At 34.7% G+C, this 22585-nt stretch overlaps 1 protein-coding gene across 1 annotated transcript in view; it reads left to right on the plus strand.

The window, feature by feature from the left end:
• ighd (immunoglobulin heavy constant delta) overlaps positions 1–22585 on the plus strand; it is a 111774-nt gene that overhangs the window by 87122 nt on the left and 2067 nt on the right. Inside the window, 18 exon segments of the mRNA XM_046865729.1 lie at positions 5935–5984; positions 10067–10333; positions 10336–10377; positions 11535–11828; positions 12121–12426; positions 12638–13012; positions 15063–15196; positions 17700–17727; positions 17891–18196; positions 18274–18564; positions 18795–19100; positions 19333–19620; positions 19738–20028; positions 20260–20565; positions 20798–21085; positions 21203–21493; positions 21725–22030; positions 22263–22550. Coding sequence (XP_046721685.1) covers positions 5935–5984; positions 10067–10333; positions 10336–10377; positions 11535–11828; positions 12121–12426; positions 12638–13012; positions 15063–15196; positions 17700–17727; positions 17891–18196; positions 18274–18564; positions 18795–19100; positions 19333–19620; positions 19738–20028; positions 20260–20565; positions 20798–21085; positions 21203–21493; positions 21725–22030; positions 22263–22550 — 4457 coding nt within the window.

The following is a 22585-nucleotide window of genomic DNA, read 5'->3' on the forward strand; positions in this document are numbered from 1 at the left end:
CATGTTGAAAGAGCCTTCAAAGTTCTACACAGACAGTAACCCATTCTCAGGCTTGAACTCAAGACCCTGGTTATATTATAAATTGCATTTGTATTTAAGTGTGTATATTTCAACATCATGAGTAACATCACTGTATTTCAATAATGTTATGAAGTATAAAATGCATTTTTGCTAAATTCATTATGCAGAACACTTCAAAAAATAATTGGCCATTGGTTTATTTTATTTGTATTTATTTTGCAGTATCTGCTTTCAAAGGTATTACATGAACATTATCTTAGATAAGACCTTCTGCCACTGTAGTCTGTATTTGTTTAAGATTTTTTGTAGGTTTTAATTTTTGAAGTTTGTAGCTTTACTGTACATAAACTCTTAATAAATACATGTCTGTCCTCACTTACTATTAACATTGTATTTGATTAATATTTTACATGATAAACAAATAGTTTTTAGTAGAAAAGTGCTTTAATGAAAGGAAAATTTTATGTAATTTAACTGAGGCATATTTAACGTAATATTAAGAAGTGAACCGGAAACAGCGATGGTGCTGTCCATGTTGCAGGTGTTTCCTGATGTGCCACTTACTCTGAACACCAACTAGAACATAGTTTATAACATTGTAGGCCAAATTATCATCACAATTACTTGATACCATGCATACATTCCTTTGCTGGGATGAGTCACAAACAAATACTATCTGTAAGAATTACTATATAATTTATTTATATGCTTTTTCCCCCACGAAAAAACTGATTTTCAATTTTAGACTTAGAGACGTAGACTGTGGACTCAGGAATCACTTTGTAATGTCCTTTTTACATTCTATATTTATAATCTAATGTCTCACATTGGTGAAATAACCGTGGTTTATCAACATAAAGCTGGAAAAGTGGTCACAATACACTTTTCATTCACTTAATTACCATTCGATGCATGGGAATGATGAAGACTCGAAAAAATCAGGGCAGAACAATTTTGCTTGTTTCCGCACTTCATCGTTGAGGGTTGGTCAACATTTAGATGCAAATAACCATAAATTACCATAGATTGTTTACATGCCGTTTTTGCACATCTTCCTGGATTGCTGCTATTTGCTCTTTTGCACAATATTTTGTTTACATTTTGCTACTGTTCACTTTATCTCGTTACAACAGGTTTACTGGCGGAGCTATTTTGTGTTTTGTGTGTTGTCTTTGCACTGTCTTGTGTTGTCTTTGCACTGTTTGCACCAGATTGCACACATGCACTTTATGTGGCGAGGACACTTACTAGTCCTTGTTTCTGTGATTGTTGTTTTATGTAGCATCAGGGTTCTGGAGGACCGTTGTTTCATTTCACTGTGTACTGCGTCAGCTATATATGGCTGAAATCACAAACGCTTCTTGACTTGTCTTGACATGTTGATGAATAATGGTACCTAGAGGTAGTGTACTGGATGTAAAAAATAAAAAACACAGCGAGCTCAACACAGAACCTTTTAAAACATTAAACTTTAGTGTACAAGTCACCATTTATATCTCCCAGCTAATAATTATCAGTCAAATGAGACATGAGTAAGGACAGGACTGTACTTCTAACTTAACATTTTTTACTCTAGAAAAAAAAACTGGATTGATTTAGTATCAAACGCTGTGCTTAGATCAGGCAACAAAAGCATTTAGGGACAATTACAATTACCGACCTGTAATAAATGATTTTCCAGTTTAAAAACATGGTCTCTCTACGGTCATGAGGCCTAAATCTTGTCTGATAGTTTTTTAGAATATTATGGAGGTCTTCTTTAACAGTGTACTTGTCAACTCGTGTTGTGGTCTTGCAATTCTGAAACTGTGCTGTGGATGCATGTTGCATTATATGTTTATACTTCATAGGTACAGGAAATGGTAATAATGAAGTTACTTGAATCAAAGAGCAAAAAATGCGTTAATTTTCTTTTGCGTTCATTTTTTTTGTCAAAAATGTTGTGTATTATTTAGTTATTAGGAAAAAATTAATTCTGCACAAATTGATATGAATTTATGTATAAATATTAACTTAGTAATCTGTCTTATTCTTGCCTGTAATAATCGAAATTTGCCATTTTTATAGTGACTATATCAGTGTCTCAGTCAGCTTAAGAGGGTTGTTTTTGTAACCGAGCACAACACTGTGCTAACTGGGGGGGTGGGCACAGTGTTTTATCCTACTACAAAAACCTTTAGCTGAAACTAAAGTCTTAATGAATTTCATATAAAAAAAGTTTGAACTCTTATGTTCAATATTTGAAAATGGCTTCTAAATTCATAAATAAACATGTAGTTTACGTTTACATCCGAAATGTTTTATATTAGAACAATTGTCAGGGTTTGGCCATGGTATACTTATCAGAGGGTCTTTGCATTATACAGTAATGTTTTTTTGTTTCTATTTGGAATCTGTTTATGGTATTGAAAGAAAGGACAAATAACTTACATTTTTATACATTTCAAATACATTTCTATAACAGAAAATGAAATAAACCAAGAAAGCACAAAAATAAATTGGCCATTTATTCATTCATGCATGATTTATCCCAGTCTTTTACAGGTTTAAGCAAGGCAGTAGTATTCCATTAATAGCCCCAGCAGTTAATTCCAGGGTATAACACACACACACACACAAATTCACACTTATGGATGATTTGCCAAGATAATTATTTTCAGGAAGAAATCCATGCTGTAAGAGCCTTCAAAGTTCTACACAGACAGTAACCCATTCTCAGGCTTGAACTCAAGACCCTGGTTATATTATAAATTGCATTTGTATTTGAATGTGTATATTTTAACATCATGTGTAACATCACTGTATTTCAATAATGTTATAAAGTATAAAATGCATTTTTGCTAAATTCATTATGCAGAACATTTTATTTGTTTTTATTTTGCAGAATCTGCTTTCAAAAGTATTACGTGAACATTATCTTAGATAAGACCTTTTGCCACTGTAGCCAGACAAATTATTTGTAGGTTTTTTTTTTGAAGCTTGTAGCTTTACTGTACATAAACTCTTAAAAAAATACATCTCTGTCCTTACTTACTGTTAACATTGTATTTGATTAATATTTTACATAATTACATATTGTTTTTAGTAGAAAAGTGTTTTAATGAAAGTTACATTTTATGTAATATAACTGAGGCATATTCATGTAATATTAAGAAGTGAACCGGAAACAGCGATGGTGCTGTCCATGTTGCAGGTGTTTCCTGATGTGCCACTTACTCTGAACACCAACTAGAACATAGTTTATAACATTGTAGGCCAAATTATCATCACACTTACTATAAACCATGCATACATTCCTTTGCTGAGATGGGTCACAAACAAATACTATCTGTAAGAATTACTATTATTTTATTTAATGATCAAGATGCTACGAATAATTATTTTATTTAAAGTTAGGGAAAAAAATTACATCAGCTATGATCAAAGACAGAACACAAAATACAAAATAGCACCGACCAGTAAACTGATTGTATACTCTGATTATACAGTAGTGTGCATAAACACAACGCATGTGCATGATGTGGTCGAGCTGTGCATTGCTACACAGTAGTGAGTCAGCAGAGTGAACAGCATTGGGCTGAGCACACAGCCCTGAGTGGCACCGCCGTGTGGTGGTGCTGGAGATGCTGTTCCCGATGTTCCCAGTCAGAAAGTCTAGTATCCAGTTGCAGAGGGGGTTGTTCTGGCACAGTAGGGTCAACTTCTCAAACAGGTGCTGAGGGATGATTGTTACCCTTCTCAAATTTTCTACAGCTAAGCAACAGAAACAAACCCAACTGTCCATATGATTTAGAAGAAAATGGGATTGCCAGATGCTGAACTAAAGTCTATGAACTTAATTTGTCATATGAGTCCTAATGTTCCAGATGACTGAGGGCTAGATGGAGTGGCGTGAAGACTGCATCATCTGTGGAGCAGTTAGGGTGGTATGCAAAATGCAGTGGTTTGCCTGGTTAAAATCAATGAATGGTCTATCTGGGTGTTTGTTTTGCAGGTCGCTTTTTGTTCCACAGAGTACACAGAGCCAAACGGCTTGTTAGCATTAACGCTAGATGCAGAGTTTCCATAACTAAGTTGAATTCTCAGGGTAAATAAAATGGTCTACATCTTACAGTCACTTTTTTGAGTCAGATGTAGTCCATTTTATTGTCAAAGGAGCAGACATTTGAAACTAGGATGGATGGAAGGGCAAGCCAACTAGGGATTGTTTTAATCTAACACAGACTTCCACTCACTTGCCGTTCTCGAGCACTGCTTTTTTCTCTGGCTAACAGCATTAGGTGACCACGGTAAGGAGGATGGTTTCTTAAAGCAAGCCTAGCTTTGCCATAGTCTTTTTGTAAATCAGAAGTGTCTGGCAATTGTACCCATCAGTTGCTTCAATATTCGTATGCTGTGCAAAACTGGTTACAACATAAAGATAAAATTTTGGAATTGGAGAAGCCGCCATCTTGGATCATTATATTCATGAGCTTTTGTCACGCTTACATCCTGGATCATTATATTTACTTTAGCCCATTGTAATGTTCTAGTTGATTGTTCGATATCCACTGTAAAACTGTGTTTTGGGTAACTATATTATACTCATGCTAGCTAAGGATTGTAAACAAAAGCACTTGAAGAAGAGCAATTTGCTTGGCAGGCAAAGTTGTTATGTAAATTAGAGTTTAGAATGCAAGTACGGAAACATTACTTTCTCAGCCAACAATTTAAACACAACAAAACTACTCCTTTATTATTTCCAAAGTAGTTTCTTGGACCTCTGTGAGAACTAGTAGAACTCACACAAAACAAGGGGAGAGATGTTCCCCAAAAGTATTGTAGGTAGCATAATTTGCCAGCTGCATGGTGATTGTCCTGTTAAATCACAAAAAAAAGGCCATTGCTTTGTGGGTTCAGCGATTCCTCATTCTATTAATGATTATGTAAGTGACCTGCATCTAGACAAGCTCTAGACATCTATAACAGAGCAGAGTCTTGGAGGTATGTCTTCCTTGTACCCCAAGATAGAATCAATCAAGCAATGGTTTCAATGGTTTCATTGATCCTATAGTGGGATATGAGGAAGACATACCTCTGCTCTGTTATAGCACCTACTGTAGGTTGTAGAATGAACTTTCATAATAACTAAAGACTTACCTCTTCTAGTAATGAAATGAGGACTTTTACTATATTATTATCTCGATTTGATTTTCAAACTATATTCCTTCTTAACAACGTTTTAAGACTGATGGTATTCTTAGTCTGAACTAATAAACTAATTCTACAATGTCATTTTTATAGATTTAAAATCACTTTTTTTTTGTCACGCTGGAGAAATGCAATGAAACGATTTCTTCCCATCTTTAAATGTTTTTTGTTTGGGTTCTCCATTATTTTTCACGCTGTCAAAAATGGTTAATTTGAATAAAAATAATAATAATATTAATAATAATAATAATAATAATAATAATAATAATAATAATAATGTATCTCATATTTATTAATTGAAGAGGATTCAATTAATTTATCAGCTAATTTAATGAAACTTATTTCATAGAATGAATAACAGAAACAATCTGTGTGTACTAAAACATGTAATAATGTTGGAAGGAAAAACTATTGCATATTAGGCTTGCAAGCACAGATATTGGTTTTTGTTTTAATGCTCTGAAGTATTAACCAATGTGATTGGTACTTCGACTACTGGGGAAAAGGAACCCAAGTGACTGTAACATCAGGTATGTGTTGTTTAATTTTACTGTTTGTATTTATTTTTTAAACAAATATCAGTTAGAAATATTAAACCACATTAATTGTAAGAAATGGAAAGGCTTTCTAACTAGTCCAAAAATTTGAGAAAAAAGAGTAGCCTCTCTGAGGGGTCGTATAGGGTAATTTTGTATGGGAAATCAGCCAATTAGTTCATTGTGATGACTACTTTGACTACTGGGGAAAAGGAACCCAAGTGACTGTAACATCAGGTAAGAGATTTAATTTTACTGTTTGTGTTTTTTATTTTTAAACAAATATCAGTTAGAAATATGAAACCACATTAACTCTAAGAAGTGGAAAGGCTTTCTAAGTAGTCTAAAAATTTGAGAAAAAAGAGTAGCCTCTCTGAGGGGTCGTATGGGGTAATTTTGTATGGGAAATCAGCCAATTAGTTCATTGTGATGACCGCTTTGACTACTGGGGAAAAGGAACCCAAGTGACTGTAACATCAGGTATGAGTTTTTAATTTTACTGTTTGTATTTTTTATTTTTAAACAAATATCAGTAAGAAATATGAAACCACATTAACTCTAAGAAGTGGAAAGGCTTTCTAAGTAGTCTAAAAATTTGAGAAAAAAGAGTAGCCTCTCTGGTGGGGTCGCATGGGGTAATTTTGTATGGGAAACCAGCCAATTAATTCATTGTGATGAATACTTTGACTACTGGGGAAAAGGAACCCAAGTGACTGTAACATCAGGTATGAGTTTTTAATTTTACTGTTTGTATTTTTTATTTTTAAACAAATATTCGTAAAAAAATATTAAACCACATTGATTGTAAGAAAAAGAAAGGCTATCTAAGTAGTCCAAATATTCAAGAAAAAAACAGTAGTCTTTCTAGGGGGGTCGTATAGGGTGATTTTGTATGGGAAATCAGCCAATTAATTCAATGTGACAACTACTTTGACTACTGGGGAAAAGGAACCCAAGTGACTGTAACATCAGGTATGAGTTTTAAATTTACTGTTTGTATTTTTTATTTTTAAACAAATATCAGTGAGAAATATTAGACCACTTTAACTGTTAAAAAATGTAAAGGCTTTCGAAGTAGTCCAAAAATTCGAGAAAAAAGAGTAGCGTCTCTGGGGGGGGTCGTATGGGGTAATTTTGTATGGGAAATCAGCCAATTAGTTCAATGTGACTACTACTATGACTACTGGGGAAAAGGAACCCAAGTGACTGTAACTTCAGGTAAGAATCATTACATTCAACCTGTTTATTATAACGTAAAAAATGACAGATTTTTTTGGGAAATATCCGGGTACTTAATGCGCTTTTGGGTGTGATATTGTACGGGTAATGGAGTAAAGTTTATCACTGTGACGGTGCTTTTGACTACTGGGGAAAGGGAACGACTGTGACTGTAACTTCAGGTAAGAAATTTAAACCTCTTCAGTTTACCCTCCAATTATAAATAAATAATCGAATTAGTCAATTTGATCAGGAGAAAAAAATTGATTTGCTTTATTATTATTTCTTTGTACAATTGTTATTGGGATCAACCAACAAATCTTTTTATGAAATTGATTCGGTGGTTCTTTAACATTGAGAAACTTTTCGGATGTGAATTTCGTGAAGGACTTTTAAAGGTTATCAAAAATAGAGATGTAGATCGGACAGTCAGGTGTTTTTTGAACGATGAAGAGTAGATTTGAGTCACTGTGACAACGCTTTTGACTACTGGGGAAAAGGAACGACGGTCACAGTGACATCTGGTAAGAGACGCTTAAGATCTTATTCATGCCGTCATACGAACAAAATGTTTTAATTTTTTTAATTGCAAAAGAAAAAAAATCGGATTCTAGATTGGTCTTAATGCGTGCGCTTTGAGGGGCTCTGTTTTACTGAAAGGCTCGGAAAATTATAAGTTCATGGAAATGTAATCAGAAATGTTCTCAAAATTGATAATTCATGCCGTCATACGAACAAAATGTTTTTATTTTTTTATTGCAAAAGAAAAAAAATCGGATTCTAGATTGGGCTTAATGCGTGCGCTGTGAGGGGCTCTGTTTTACTGAAAGGCTCGGAAAATTACAAGTTCATAGAAATTTGATCAGAAATGTTCTCAAAATTGATAATTAAATGAACATGATGATAATCCGACACAGGATTGTGTGTAGAATTTTTTTTTTTTTTGGTAAATTTTTTTTTTTCATATAATCCGTAGGATTATTTTTCGAGTTTGACTAATATATTTGTATTGTTATTGTGATAATCAATAAGCGCAGTAATATTAGTGATGTAGATTTGAGTTGAGTGTACTGGTTTCCTGTAAGACTGAACACTGTGTTACTGGGGGTTTGATTACTGGGGAAAAGGCACAAGTGTCACTGTAACAAGCGGTAAGTAATTCAGCGCTTTTTACTTTATTTATATTTTTTGAAAGCGATTAATTAAGCGGTTTAAAACGTGGAGAAAATGCACTTGTTTAAAACTATAAAAAATGCTAAATATTGTCTGTTATTAAATGTCCGATTTTAAAGGCAGTACATTTTTAGTACTTCGCTTTTTAATTTTTATTTTTATTTTTATTTTTGCTTTAGACATGAGTGGACGTGAAAATTGGGGGGAAATTCGTTTTATTCTCCTGTACAAACTGTTCGAAATGATGTCTTTTTGTTTTAGTTGTTTTGCTGAATACGAGTCAGTTTGGGTCAAAACCTAAATCTCGAAAAAAAAAAAAAAATGGTTTAAAAAAAATGGTTTAAAGAAGCGCCTAATAAATAATGTCTGGTTAAAAACTTGATTGAAAACCTATATTTATTATGTACTAGATAAAGTAATACTAATTATTATTTATTATTGTTATAAATACTACTATTGTTACTACTAGTAATAACGTATTATTATTTATTATTATTATTATTATTAATAATAATAATAATAATAATAATAAATAATGTGGTTTTGCAAATACATGTTCGATATCAGTATTTTTTTGATTCCAGTATTTTAATGATCTAGAATTAAAATAAATTAAAAAAAAAACACATTCCGACTCAATATAGTGTGAGTTCGTATTGTGTTTAATTAATATTATTAATAAAAAAATAATTATAATAATAACACTTTTAAATAAAGAATAATTCGCAAAACATTTACAAATTAAAAGAAAAAAAAATATTTTTATTGTCTCACGTTTTTAAAATGTGTAACATGTCGTTTTTTTTACGAGAAGATTTGAAATGGGCGGGAATTAAAATGGGTTGCGACAAAGAAATGTCCTGCGTCCGACTTATTTCTCGAGATGGAAACCCGATTATCGGCAGCCCAGTCTCACGGCATTTCGTGTTTATAGTCACGAAATGTAACCTATTGCTTCGTCTTCATAGACACGAATTTCCATCTTGATTTCATGTCGCTAAGGACGACTTTCTATGTGATGTATTTCGATGGGAAATATTTTTGTGCCTCCGCCAAAGTTTTCTTTCTGCCACCGGATACCAAAGACGCGGTAACGTTTTTTTTTCTCGTTTGTTATTATTTTTTTATTATTCAACATTTAAGCAGGAGATTTTATTCTCAGTTTTTATTGATTTATTTTCGGTAATCTACTCGCTCTTATAAAAACCATCGTCAGCGGTTCCTTCCTGTCAAAATACAGTAAATATATTCTCCCGGTTTATTACTTTTAAATTAAGGTTAAATTAATTTCTGCCTTATTATCTGATTAAAAATGGGGGGAAAGAGATTAATTTTGACATTTCTGTCAGCATTACTGAGGCAGTCGTGCTGAGTGAAACAAAAAAGTAGGGAAATTCGTGTCCGTGAACACGAATCAATAGATTAAAATTCGTGACCATTATACAATGCCGTGAGACTGTGTTGGTGTAGGATGAGATGATGATGAGATGATGATGAGATGATGATGATGATGATGATCTTGTTTGCATCTTAGTTGATGTCGGCACTGGTGGGTGGATTTTGATGGAAGGGTTTTTGCTTTGTTTTTGATGAGAAATAATTTCCTGCAGTTTTATTGCTAAAAATGAATGATAAGATTTTTATTCAGGAGTTGGAATGAATTATCGATGTTGCTGATTGAATGTAGTATGAATTCTGTGATAGAACAGTGAGCAAAATGTTGGTGTGATTTTTGAAAGGAGATAAAAGTTGGCTTTGGAAAACTATTGTTCTAGTAGAGAGAAAAAAATGACTGCAAATTAAACAAAAAATCAACTGAAGGTTCAACTTCCAGCCTGATATGAAATGTACTGTTGTTTTATCTATCTATCTATCTATCTATCTATCTATCTATCTATCTATCTATCTATCTATCTATCTATCTACAGCAACGCAAGGTCCCCCGCAGTCCCTGTCTACCGCATGGCAGTGCGGCCCAGCTGGTTCAGACGGTTTAATCACCCTCGGCTGTATCACAAAGGATTTGCCTACCACTGATGGACTGAGCTTCATATGGAAGGATGCAAGTAACCAGAAAATTTCATCTGGCGTTGTGCAATACCCAGCTGTGCAAGAGAGTGGAGGCTACAGTGCGGTGAGCCAAGCCCGTGTCAAGGCTTCTGACTGGGATGCAAAAAAGAAGTTCACCTGCGAGGTCAAAATCCCAAAGGAAGCAAATTGGCAGAATTGAAAAAGCCAGGTAGGCACACCTTCTCAAGCTATCCATGATGGCCCCAACCCAGTGTCAAGAAAAACATTTCAACATTCATAATCATTTTAATGCCTAAACAAAGTGAACCTCCTGCCATTTAAGAGTAGCCATACGATCCTCATTGATGGATAATTGTTAGATTTTTCTGGCAACCAGGTTTTCTGGTTTATGAGAAATGTATTAAAAGTTCAATACTCCACCCAATACAGTCTTTAAGGTCATATTGATGGTTAGGACTTTAGAATGGTGTTTAATACTTTTCTTAGCTACATGTTACAGTATCTAGTTACAGTCTCAGTGTGAGCATCACTCTTTAAGAAAACTTAGTAAAGGGCATGAAATTAGACTGTAAACAGAACAAATTCCCTCAAGTCCCTTTTTTTGAAGAGGATGCTGATGTCTAATCATACTGAGACCGTCTGCTTTGGCCATTTAAAGTGTCTGACTGAAAGTTTGTTGTTCCTACAGTCTTTTCAAATGTTGCTGAGTTTCAATCAGAACTGGAATATTTCATGTTCAGAGTCAAACATTTTAAATTCCAAAGCTGATGTGCTATTTCTCTGGCAATGCTAAACAGAGCACATTCTCTTTTTTTTTTTTTTAACTGATTTCTTGCTTGCTTGTTGCCACAGTATGTTACCAGAAATGTTTGCTGTAGCATCAATAATTCTGATATTTAGTTGAGTGTATTTCTAATTTTAGATTTAAACCATATTATTTTCGCCCATTATTAACGTAACAGTTATGGAAGAACACATATTGGTTAATGTTAGATGTATAAAACAAATCAGTAATCAAGTTGGTGTAATGTGAAGTGTTTTTATTTCACTTGTAACACAGCAATCTGTCAATTTATTGGCTCTGAAACTGGGGACTTGTTTCTTAAACATCAAATCAATGTCTCCTTACCAAAAGCTTAAAGTTCAGAGTTTGTTTGATCGTTTTTGTTATGTTTCCTAATTCATTAGTGCACCAAATAAAAAAAAAAGAACTTTTTATTAAGTGTTATTGAGAATTTAGACATTATGTAGTAGAAAGAATAGCACTTTTGCAGCCTTCATGTACTGTGGCAACACACCATTGCTGCTATATACAGACGTGTGTCTGTGTCTGTGTGTGTGTGTGTGTGTGTGTGTGTTTTGCAGAAGTGCTCCAGCAAAATGCATCTCTGCTTCTAACAGCTCCAACCCAAAAAGAACTAGAAAAAGGAACAGCTACTTTCGTCTGCTTAGCTTCCGATTTTTCACCTAAATCACACTCATTTAAGTGGACTCAAGATGACAAGCCTGTCTCTAAAGTCAAAGACACCATAGTAAGCCAGAGTAACAAAGTTTACACTGCCATAAGTGTTTTGCAAATGACCTCCAGTGAGTGGACCGGCAAAGTTAAGTGCACATTCACGCAAAAGGACTTCACTGATTCCAAAGAAGCAGTTTATGGTATGTATTATATTCTTCTTTTCCTTTTTTTCTTTATATACATATATACAAACAATTGAATTTAACTTAACTCTACATGTACTTGATCCATTCTGTAAGTTTGTTTAAAAGTAGTCATTTGCCCTCTAAACTAAATGTTAGTCATTTATTAATGAGTCATGAATGTCATTGCATTAAAGTCTAATTATATGGTGCAATTTCAGATTATATTTTATATGTTTGTGTATTTAATATAAAATATATTCGCTTCTTTAAAAAATAAAAATATAACTTATTTCTACCACCTTTACAGGGGAAGCACCTGACACAACAACGCCAAAGGTGGAAATAACCCCACCTTCCACCAAGGACATGCTATTATTGAGATCTGGCAAGCTGGTGTGCAGTGTCAATGATATAAATGGTTTCAAAAGCATTAAATGGCTTATTGGTGATAGAGAGATACCCTCCCTACCAAGACAAATCTTATCTAAATCGGTACAACTCACAGCCAAAATCGATTTCGAAGAGTGGAGGAACGGCACCAAATACACCTGCGAAGTGGAACATTCAAAATTCCCACAGCAGTTTGAGAGAGAAGATTTCACAAGGGAAACTGGTAGGAAAAGTTTGTTTTTTCTTCTTCTATATATTCTTGGTTTTTATTAGTGTTAAAAAAACTCTAAGCAGAAAAGTATATTTCAAAGCTCATATGTAATTGTATTAAAACGATGAACCAATGATCACGATATGTTCCCCGGCATTCGGAAACGATGCACGAGAAGGAGACTGTGTATGTTTTGACCTTGACTGTGATTTTATGTTCATAGGCACCACGATATGCCCCAAGGTTTACGTGCTCGCTCCACCAGAGACTTCAGAATCAGTGACCCTGACTTGCTATGTAAAAGACTTCTACCCTAAGGAGGTGTATGTGTCTTGGCTTGCTGATGATAAACCAGTGGAGGGTCTGAGCTACTATAAGGAGAACACCACCGTTCCCCAGAATGACAAACAATTTTCAATGTATAGTCAGCTGATTGTTGATTCCCAATCTTGGAAGAAAGGCGTTGTGTACACCTGCAGGGTTTATCACGAGTCCATCGAGGACCCAGTGCGCCTCATATCCAGGTCCATCCAGGCTAGCAGTTCAAATCCACTCAACTTAGTGAATCTCAGCCTGAATGTTCCCTCATCCTGCCCTACATATTATTAGAAACTGTGTTGTCTGCTATTAATGCTTGTTTTTGCCCCGTCCTCTGTCTTTTTTTATTTTTTTGTTGTCTAATGTGATGTCATTGTCTTGAGTATGTCTGATGCCTAATGCTTGTGTGTCCTTGGTTTTTGCAATTTGTCTGATGCAGTATTACACTGAAACAATGACAATAAAAATCCTTCAGCATGTATTCTGTGCAGTATGGAAATATTCTAATATCATCTTACCTTATACAGCACTAACCGACCAAATGCATAGAAAATAGATTGGCGTAAAAGAACGCCATTGCTTCAACTGGACTTACATCTGTTTTAATGTATTAAATATTCAAAAGGGAAATATTGGATTGCAATTTCCCCCTTAAAACTACTTCCAAAACACCTAAAAAGTGCATACAATTGAAAAAATATATAAAACAAAGATAATTAATATACCCTCCCAAAGATCTACCAAACATCTCAAATAATTTTCATAACATTGGATAAATATACAAATCCATTAATAAACTATGAATACCGTCAAATACAATAATCGATACAATAATTGTCTAAAGCTTTCCCTCACAGTTCACAATGTGTTTGTGTGTGTTTGCATTTTTGTAGTATTTTTGTCCAGCTTTGTTTGTTGCTCTGTCGGTGAAAATCGTTCTCGTTAGGCCTTGTATAAAATTGCCACAGTAATTGTTTATCCACAGCAAGCCAAGACATTTTGCCTCTCATTATAGTGTGGAACACGTTTACTAGCATATTACTCAAGTTGGAGTCACTGGTTTTAATGGTTAACTTAAAAAACGATATAAAGAGAGTTTATTATAAAAAGGCACAAAAATATTGGTATATATGCAGGTTGAATTTTAAGATACATACAAAATCAACCTTTGTTGATTTGGTACACCACAATGATAAGGAACCACCTGAACACTAGTCTCCTGCATAATCATGAGATAAATGATTTAAGAATATAAATGCTTAGATCACAATCTGCTATTGGGAAGTGACTAAGGTGTTGGATTTTAGATTGGATGGTTATAAGTTCAAATCTCAGCACCACTTAAGGGCCCTTAAGCAAAACGTATAACTCTCAACTGCTCAGTTGTATGAAAAGGAGATACTTGTATGAGGGCATCTATCGAACGTCATAAATACCAGTGTAATTATTTGTCAAAAGGTGTTGAATCATTGATCAGCTCTGGCAATAATTACAGCTATAATGTATCAATTACTGATTAGGATTTTGATATCGAGGAAATCGGAGGCAAAAAAGGATTAAATATTGTTTATCAATTTTATCATAAGTGAGAAACTGTTTTGTGGATTTTTCACAACATTGAATGTAGCTCTAAATGGGAAATGAATGTCTCAAGTTGTTGAAATTGCAAATAGTTTGCATATTGCTGGACTCTAAGAGGAATAAAACACCTCAGGATCTGCTGCTAAATCTGGGTCATGTCAGCTAATTGATGTATTATTCTAGAGTATTTGGGTTGCAATACTAACAGTGTAGGTATGCACACCTGGGCACCACAAAAATGCAGATTTATAAAAAGAAATTGAAAACAGTTCAGAAATTGGTGTTCTAGATGATCTCTGATGTGATGGAGTGATGGAGAGTGATGTGAAGTTTGTCAAATCAGCCATAGATTTGTGTAAAAAGTAAATATAAAAAAAACTAAACATTACAAGTGTTACTTGGCCTCTGTACTAAAGATACTGGTATCCATCTGTTGCTAGAGAAAAAAGAACATAGAACAGACACTTTGTATCCAGAGCTGTTCTAGAAAACAAAATCAACATCTTTTGACTGTAGTCAAGAATTCAACAGCAAGTTAAAATTTCCCACTTCGGCCATTTTAAATGTGAATATTTTAAAAGAATGTGAGCCAACCCTTACGTAGCGTGGTCAAACAGGACCGAGATTAGCCGCTTCATATTTAGCATGTAGACTCACCATACTATTTATACTACATACTGTAGTTGCTAAATACATTAATATTGATATAATTATAAATATTATATAAAAGTGTATGTGTGTGCCTGCAGGTTGCTATGATTTTACAAAGTACATCTATTATGAGATGGAGATCGAGGAGGATAACATTGCAACCACAGCTATAACATTTGTATTCCTCTTCATAATCACCCTCTTCTACAGCATCGGAGTGACTGTTATCAAGGTAAGACCTGATCCAATCAGTATAAACAGGGTGAATTCAGGTGGACTGGGACAAACCAAACTGTAGCATTTCAATTAGTGTATTGCGTTTATATCACTTTACAGGCTGATCTCAATGTTTGGTGTACAAACTCGCATTTCACACCGTTTCTGTGAAAACTGAATTATAATCCTTGAACTGTAGAATCTATAACAGCAGCTCTAACAATCATTCTGCCTGTACATCAGATTAGGATTTAACTATTGAGCATTCAGTAATAATTGCTTTTCAAAGTAATGGACATATTGTTTCAGTCCGTGTCTCTAAATGGTTAAAAAACAGGACATGATCATGTTTACATACTAAAGAAATTGGAATTGCTATTCATTAAGAAGAATAAAACACCTCAGGATATGCTGCTAGAACAAAATAACTCAATTTGATTGGATCACTTCACCCTATTGTGGATCATTTATGAGTATACACTATATAGGTAAAGGTTTGTTGACACCTGAGCATACAATATGTGGTTTTTTTGCACATTCTATTCCACATTCAGTCTCCATTTTCTCTTATAATAACCCCCACTCTTCTGGGAAGATGTTCCAATTGATTTTTTGGAGATTTGTGCTCATTCATACATAAGGGTGTTAGTAGTCAGGTACAAAAAAGTAGGTGAGGTGAGGAGAGGAGGCATAGGGTACAGTCAGCGTATAAATTCATCATGTTCAGTAGAGTTGAAAGCAGGAGATCTTCCACTCCAAACCATGTAAAGCAGATCTTTAGCTGGAGGTCTGGAGCTGGCTTTGTGCACAGGGGCAACATTCATGCTGGACCAAGTTTGGGTCTCCTAGTTCAAGTGGAGGGAAAACTGAATGCTTTTGCATCTAAAGATTGTGTGGTAACAGTTGGGTGCAGAAGCACATCTGGCTGAAAAAGTCAGGTGTCCCAATGCTTTTGTCCATGTAGTGTTGATAACAGAATGGCACGTGTTTTATGGAAATCTGTCATTGGTTACTGTTATTGGGAAATTTATTATAGAAAAGTACAAAGAACACTGTATAGTACAAATTTCCCAGTCCAATTTTATTATCAGTTTATATATATATATATATATATATAGGGTACTTGATTCATCAAAGTTTTAATGCGTCACATAAATATAAACATAAAAATCTAATGAAAATGTGAACAAAGTCAAAATCCTACTTACTGTACACAGTCCACACCTTCAAAAAAGTGGTTTAGGCGTTTAGTTTTAATTAACATCAAGAAAATTATTCTCATACCAAATATTGTCCCAATACATTTGAATTCACTGTAAGTATATATTAATATAATACAAGTAGACAGTATATGTTCATGTATTATTTAAATACAAAAGAGAATATATTTTGAATAAAAAACGTGACTTTTGTGATCTAACCAGATTAAATTTGTGATTTCAGGTGAAATGAGTACAGAAACTTTGAGAGGATATGAGTTTGGATTTCTATGTTTCTTCTTTATACTGATCTATACTTTCTGCTATGGCTTTCTTGGCTACTTTCTCTATATTTTATATGTCTGTAAATACTTTTGAACATTGGAAAAAAAAAAAAAAAGTTTTTATGCTTTTACTCGAATAAACATCCTTCAAAAAAAATATAAAGTTCAAAGTCTCATGTTTCGGTCAGTTGTGCATTGAAACAGTAAAGCAATTGTTATACGATTTTTTTTTTTTTTTTAAACAAGAGAAAAAAAAACCTTCTTTACATAGCAGGCAAAACACTACATGTAAATGATCTATTAATTTGTGTAAATGGAGCACTTCTTCCTGTGCAGGTGTGTTTCACTCCATCTCAGAGATGCAGATGATTTTCACTTCTTCTTTTCGGGAAGATTTTGCCGTTTATCTTTGGCCTCCCTCTTGCCTAACGCTCCCATCCGCTGTTTGCTGTGCTCGCTGAAGCCTGTCCTGCACTTCTTCCTCTAGCCATACCACAAAACACCAAAAACTGTAAGAGAGAAAACACATACACACGTGCACGGACACACAAGTCCAATAATGTAATGTTTTATAGTCACATATATCAAACAAATATAACGGGGATAAATCCTGAGCTTTATAGGACGTGTGTAGTTGATTTGTCATTAGCTGTTATAGTGTGTTTGTGGAAAAAAAAACACCATCCAAACAGACAGAAAATAATAAGTAAAAAAATAAATGAATAAAAATCGTGAAACGAGTACCACCTGACAAACTAGTCTGGTCTGTAGATATAGTTTTTTTTAAATTATTATTCTTTAACTCCATAATGTTGGATTAATCAAATAAATCCAATCAACATAAATGTACTTTCCAATCTGTTCACCACTAAGGCCCTGAGCCAAGTGTGTGTTTTTCTCCTTCGTCTTTCTCATTCAATTTATAACTTGAGTGGACAGAAAGTAAATCAAACGGCAGTGATGTCACGATCAACTTTTTTTCATTTTAAGAAACGGTCAAATATAGTTTTCAATAATTTACTCATGCAACATATAGACGTGCCATCATCTCGGATTTGAGCCAGGTATGTTTCCCAGTTCCTTGTCATTAGATATGATATGGCATATGACATCATCAATATCATCAGGATTATGTTTACAGTATAAAAATAGTCCATACTTTAATGATTTCTGGTAAGCACTACATAATGTATGACATGTACTTGTTTTTGTCTCATTGTCTTATAGAAGAGTTTGTGGCAAATGGTACAATCAAAATGAGTGCAGACACAACCGGCGACAACGTTACACTTTTTTGTTGGCTGGACGGTTTTGCTCCTAAAAATGTTCAAGTATCATGGTATAAAAGTGGTAATGAACTTAAAAACAACCCACCCAAGAAGACATTCCAATTGTCCAATAAATCCAACAAGTTATATTCTATACTGAGTGAAATCAGCACTTCAAAACAGGAATGGAATAAAGACACAGAGTTCAAGTGTGAAGTCAAACACAAATCTTGGAAATTTGAAAGTACATTGAGCATGTGCAAAGGTCAGTACTGCAGAAAGACCATTAAAAAAACGTTCATGATATCTAACTATAAGTGAATAACCGGTAATGTATTGCAGCTTATCAGACGAACAAACCGCTGATACGTCTGGAGAAACCTTCCCTCGAATCAATACTGACACAAAAACAAGTAATAGCCTCCTGTGTTGTGGAAACTCCACTCAATGCCAAAGTGACATGGATTAAAGAAGGAACTACAGAACTGAATGGAGCCACTGAAAGAAGAGTGGGTGAAATAATTGTTAGCAATTTGACTATCAGTACCCAACAATGGAAAGACTTGCAGACATTAACATGCAAGGCTGTACATAAGTGTTTTCCTGATGTGGAAATAAAGATTAATATTAAAGGTATCGTATATCATTAAATATTTCATATTTCTTTGACATTTTTTCCAGAATTTATCCACAGTGATATGTGATGGGATTCTCCATAGCTACTTTCAGCCATTAAAGACACAACATTTAGATGCATGAGGATTATCCTAAATGTCACATGTGTGTGCATTAGGTTTACTGTTGGAATATTATACTTTAGCTAATCATTTTACCACATCAGACCTTACCTCATGTTATTTCAGAACCGATAAAGACAACTCCTACAGCGGTGATCAGGAGGAACCTCGCAGATTTAGAGAAAGAAAATGCCGCAGTTCTTGAATGTGTCGCTACAGATCTGCCTTCTGGTGAGCTCGAAGTCACCTTTAAGGCCAATGAAGGCACGCCCTTTGGAACTCAGTATTTCAAGATGTCTGAAAACATGGACACTCATACTGCACGTGTCACTATTGAAAATGAACACCGGACTAAAGAGAACACTTTCACCTGTCAGATTAAACAAAGCGATTCTGCAAAGTGGACTTCCACATCTACAGGAAAACTTTTTGGTGAGGATTATTTTAGTCTCAGTTTCTTACGTGTTTAAATATTATATAAAAGTTATAGATATTATATTCTATATAATATAAATAATAGAATAAATGATCCTGTAAAGGAACACTGAAAGTAATATCAGTACATTCATCATGATGAGTAAATTCTGTCTTTGAGATTCCTCAACTTTCACTCATAATTGGTTTAATAGAGATTTCATGCTAAGATATTTGAGCTTCTCTACAGATGATCCTTCGGTGGAACTTTCAGCTATTTACAGTGAAGTCGGATCTACATCACAAACGCCGAAACTTCTTTGTATTGCAACTGGATTTAACCCAAAGATCAAATGGGTTCCAGCACCTGCAGGAAATGTTAGAACTCAAGTAACGATGCAAGCAGATGGACGTGTGCAAGTGCTCAGTGAGAATACGGTTCAACAACAGGAATGGAGTTCTGGAACGGATTTCAAGTGTGAGGTCAGCGAACAGGATCCTTCCAAAAAGAGAGAGATGAGTATCAATGTTTGTGCAGGTATTCTAACGAAGGATTGTTCCCCCAAAAATTTCATGATTGTGTAATTTTAGGAAAAAAACTAATAAACAGATGCTTATACATAACTGTAACTGAACATTGTGTTGTATCTTGCAGCATATTCCATTTCTAATCCAGTGATACGTCTGGAGAAACCTTCCCTCAAATCAATACTTAAAGAAACACAAGTAATAGCCTCCTGTGTTGTGGAAACTCCACTCAATGCCAAAGTGACATGGATTAAAGAAGGAACTACAGAACTGAAAGGAGCCACTGAAAGAAGAGTGGGTGAAATAATTGTTAGCAATTTGACTATCAGTACCCAACAATGGAAAGACTTGCAGACATTAACATGCAAGGCTGTACATAAGTGTTTCACTGTCGTGGAGATAAAGAATAATATTAAAGGTATCGTATATCATTAAATATTTCATATTTCTTTTGACATTTTTTCCAGAATTTATCCACAGTGATATGTGATGGGATTCCCTAAAGCTACTGTCAGCCATTAAAGACACAACATTTAGATGCATGAGGATTATCCTAAATGTCACATGTGTGTGCATTAGGTTTACTGTTGGAATATTATACTTTAGCTAATAATTTTTACACATCAGACTTTACCTCATGTTATTTCAGAACCGATAAAGACATCTCCTATAGTGGTGATCAGGAGGAACCTCGCAGATTTAGAGAAAGAAAATGCCGCAGTTCTTGAATGTGTCGCTACAGATCTGCCTTCTGGTGAGCTCGAAGTCACCTTTAAGGCCAATGAAGGCACGCCCTTTGGAACTCAGTATTTCAAGATGTCTGAAAACATGGACACTCATACTGCACGTGTCACTATTGAAAATGAACACCGGACTAAAGAGAACACTTTCACCTGTCAGATTAAACAAAGCGATTCTGCAAAGTGGACTTCCACATCTACAGGAAAACTTTTTGGTGAGGATTATTTTAGTCTCAGTTTCTTACGTGTTTAAATATTATATAAAAGTTATAGATATTATATTCTATATAATATAAATAATAGAATAAATGATCCTGTAAAGGAACACTGAAAGTAATATCAGTACATTCATCATGATGAGTAAATTCTGGCTTTAAGATTCCTCAACTTTCACTCATAATTGGTTTAATAGAGATTTCATGCTAAGATATTTGAGCTTCTCTACAGATGATCCTTCGGTGGAACTTTCAGCTATTTACAGTGAAGTCGGATCTACATCACAAACGCCGAAACTTCTTTGTATTGCAACTGGATTTAACCCAAAGATCAAATGGGTTCCAGCACCTGCAGGAAATGTTAGAACTCAAGTAACGATGCAAGCAGATGGACGTGTGCAAGTGCTCAGTGAGAATACGGTTCAACAACAGGAATGGAGTTCTGGAACGGATTTCAAGTGTGAGGTCAGCGAACAGGATCCTTCCAAAAAGAGAGAGAAGAGTATCAATGTTTGTGCAGGTATTCTAACGAAGGATTGTTCCCCCAAAAATTTCATGATTGTGTAATTTTAGGAAAAAAACTAATAAACAGATGCTTATACATAACTGTAACTGAACATTGTGTTGTATCTTGCAGCATATTCCATTTCTAAACCAGTGATACGTCTGGAGAAACCTTCCCTCAAATCAATACTTAAAGAAACACAAGTAATAGCCTCCTGTGTTGTGGAAACTCCACTCAATGCCAAAGTGACATGGATTAAAGAAGGAACTACAGAACTGAATGGAGCCACTGAAAGAAGAGTGGGTGAAATAATTGTTAGCAATTTGACTATCAGTACCAAACAATGGAAAGACTTGCAGACATTAACATGCAAGGCTGTACATAAGTGTTTCACTGTCGTGGAGATAAAGATTAATATTAAAGGTATCGTATATCATTAAATATTTCATATTTCTTTTGACATTTTTTCCAGAATTTATCCACAGTGATATGTGATGGGATTCTCCAAAGCTACTGTCAGCCATTAAAGACACAACATTTAGATGCATGAGGATTATCCTAAATGTCACATGTGTGTGCATTAGGTTTACTGTTGGAATATTATACTTTAGCTAATAATTTTTACACATCAGACCTTACCTCATGTTATTTCAGAACCGATAAAGACAACTCCTACAGCGGTGATCAGGAGGAACCTCGCAGATTTGGAGAAAGGAAATGCAGCAGTTCTTGAATGTGCCGGTACAGATCTGCCTTCTGGTGAGCTCGAAGTCACCTTTAAGGCCAATGGAGGCCCGCCCTTTGGAACTCAGTATTTCAAGATGTCTGAAAACATGGACACTCTGACCGCACGTGTCACTATTGAAAATAAACTCCAGACTAAAGAGAACACTTTCACCTGTCAGATTAAACAAAGCGATTCTGCAAAGTGGACTTCCACATCTACAGGAAAACTTTTTGGTGAGGATTATTTTAGTCTCAGTTTCTTACGTGTTTAAATATTATATAAAAGTTATAGATATTATATACTATATAATATAAATAATAGAATAAATGATTCTGTAAAGGAACACTGAAAGTAATATCAGTACATTCATCATGATGAGTAAATTCTGGCTTTAAGATTCCTCAACTTTCACTCATAATTGGTTTAATAGAGGTTTCATGCTAAGATATTTGAGCTTCTCTACAGATGATCCTTCGGTGGAACTTTCAGCTATTTACAGTGAAGTCGGATCTACATCACAAACGCAGAAACTTCTTTGTATTGGAACTGGACTTAACCCAAAGATCAAATGGGTTCCAGCACCTGTGATAAATGATAGAAATCAAATAAGAATGCAAGCAGATGGACGTGTGCAAGTGCTCAGTGAGAATACAGTTCAACAACAGGAATGGAGTTCTGGAAAGGATTTCCAGTGTGAGGTCAGCGAACAGGATTCTTCCAAAAAGGCAGTGAAGAACATCAGTGTTTGTGCAGGTATTTATTTAAATAGTTGCAGCCTATGTTTTAGA

Source organism: Silurus meridionalis, chromosome 14, assembly GCF_014805685.1.
Source record: "Silurus meridionalis isolate SWU-2019-XX chromosome 14, ASM1480568v1, whole genome shotgun sequence".
In the NCBI taxonomy this organism is placed as follows: Eukaryota; Metazoa; Chordata; class Actinopteri; order Siluriformes; family Siluridae; genus Silurus; species Silurus meridionalis.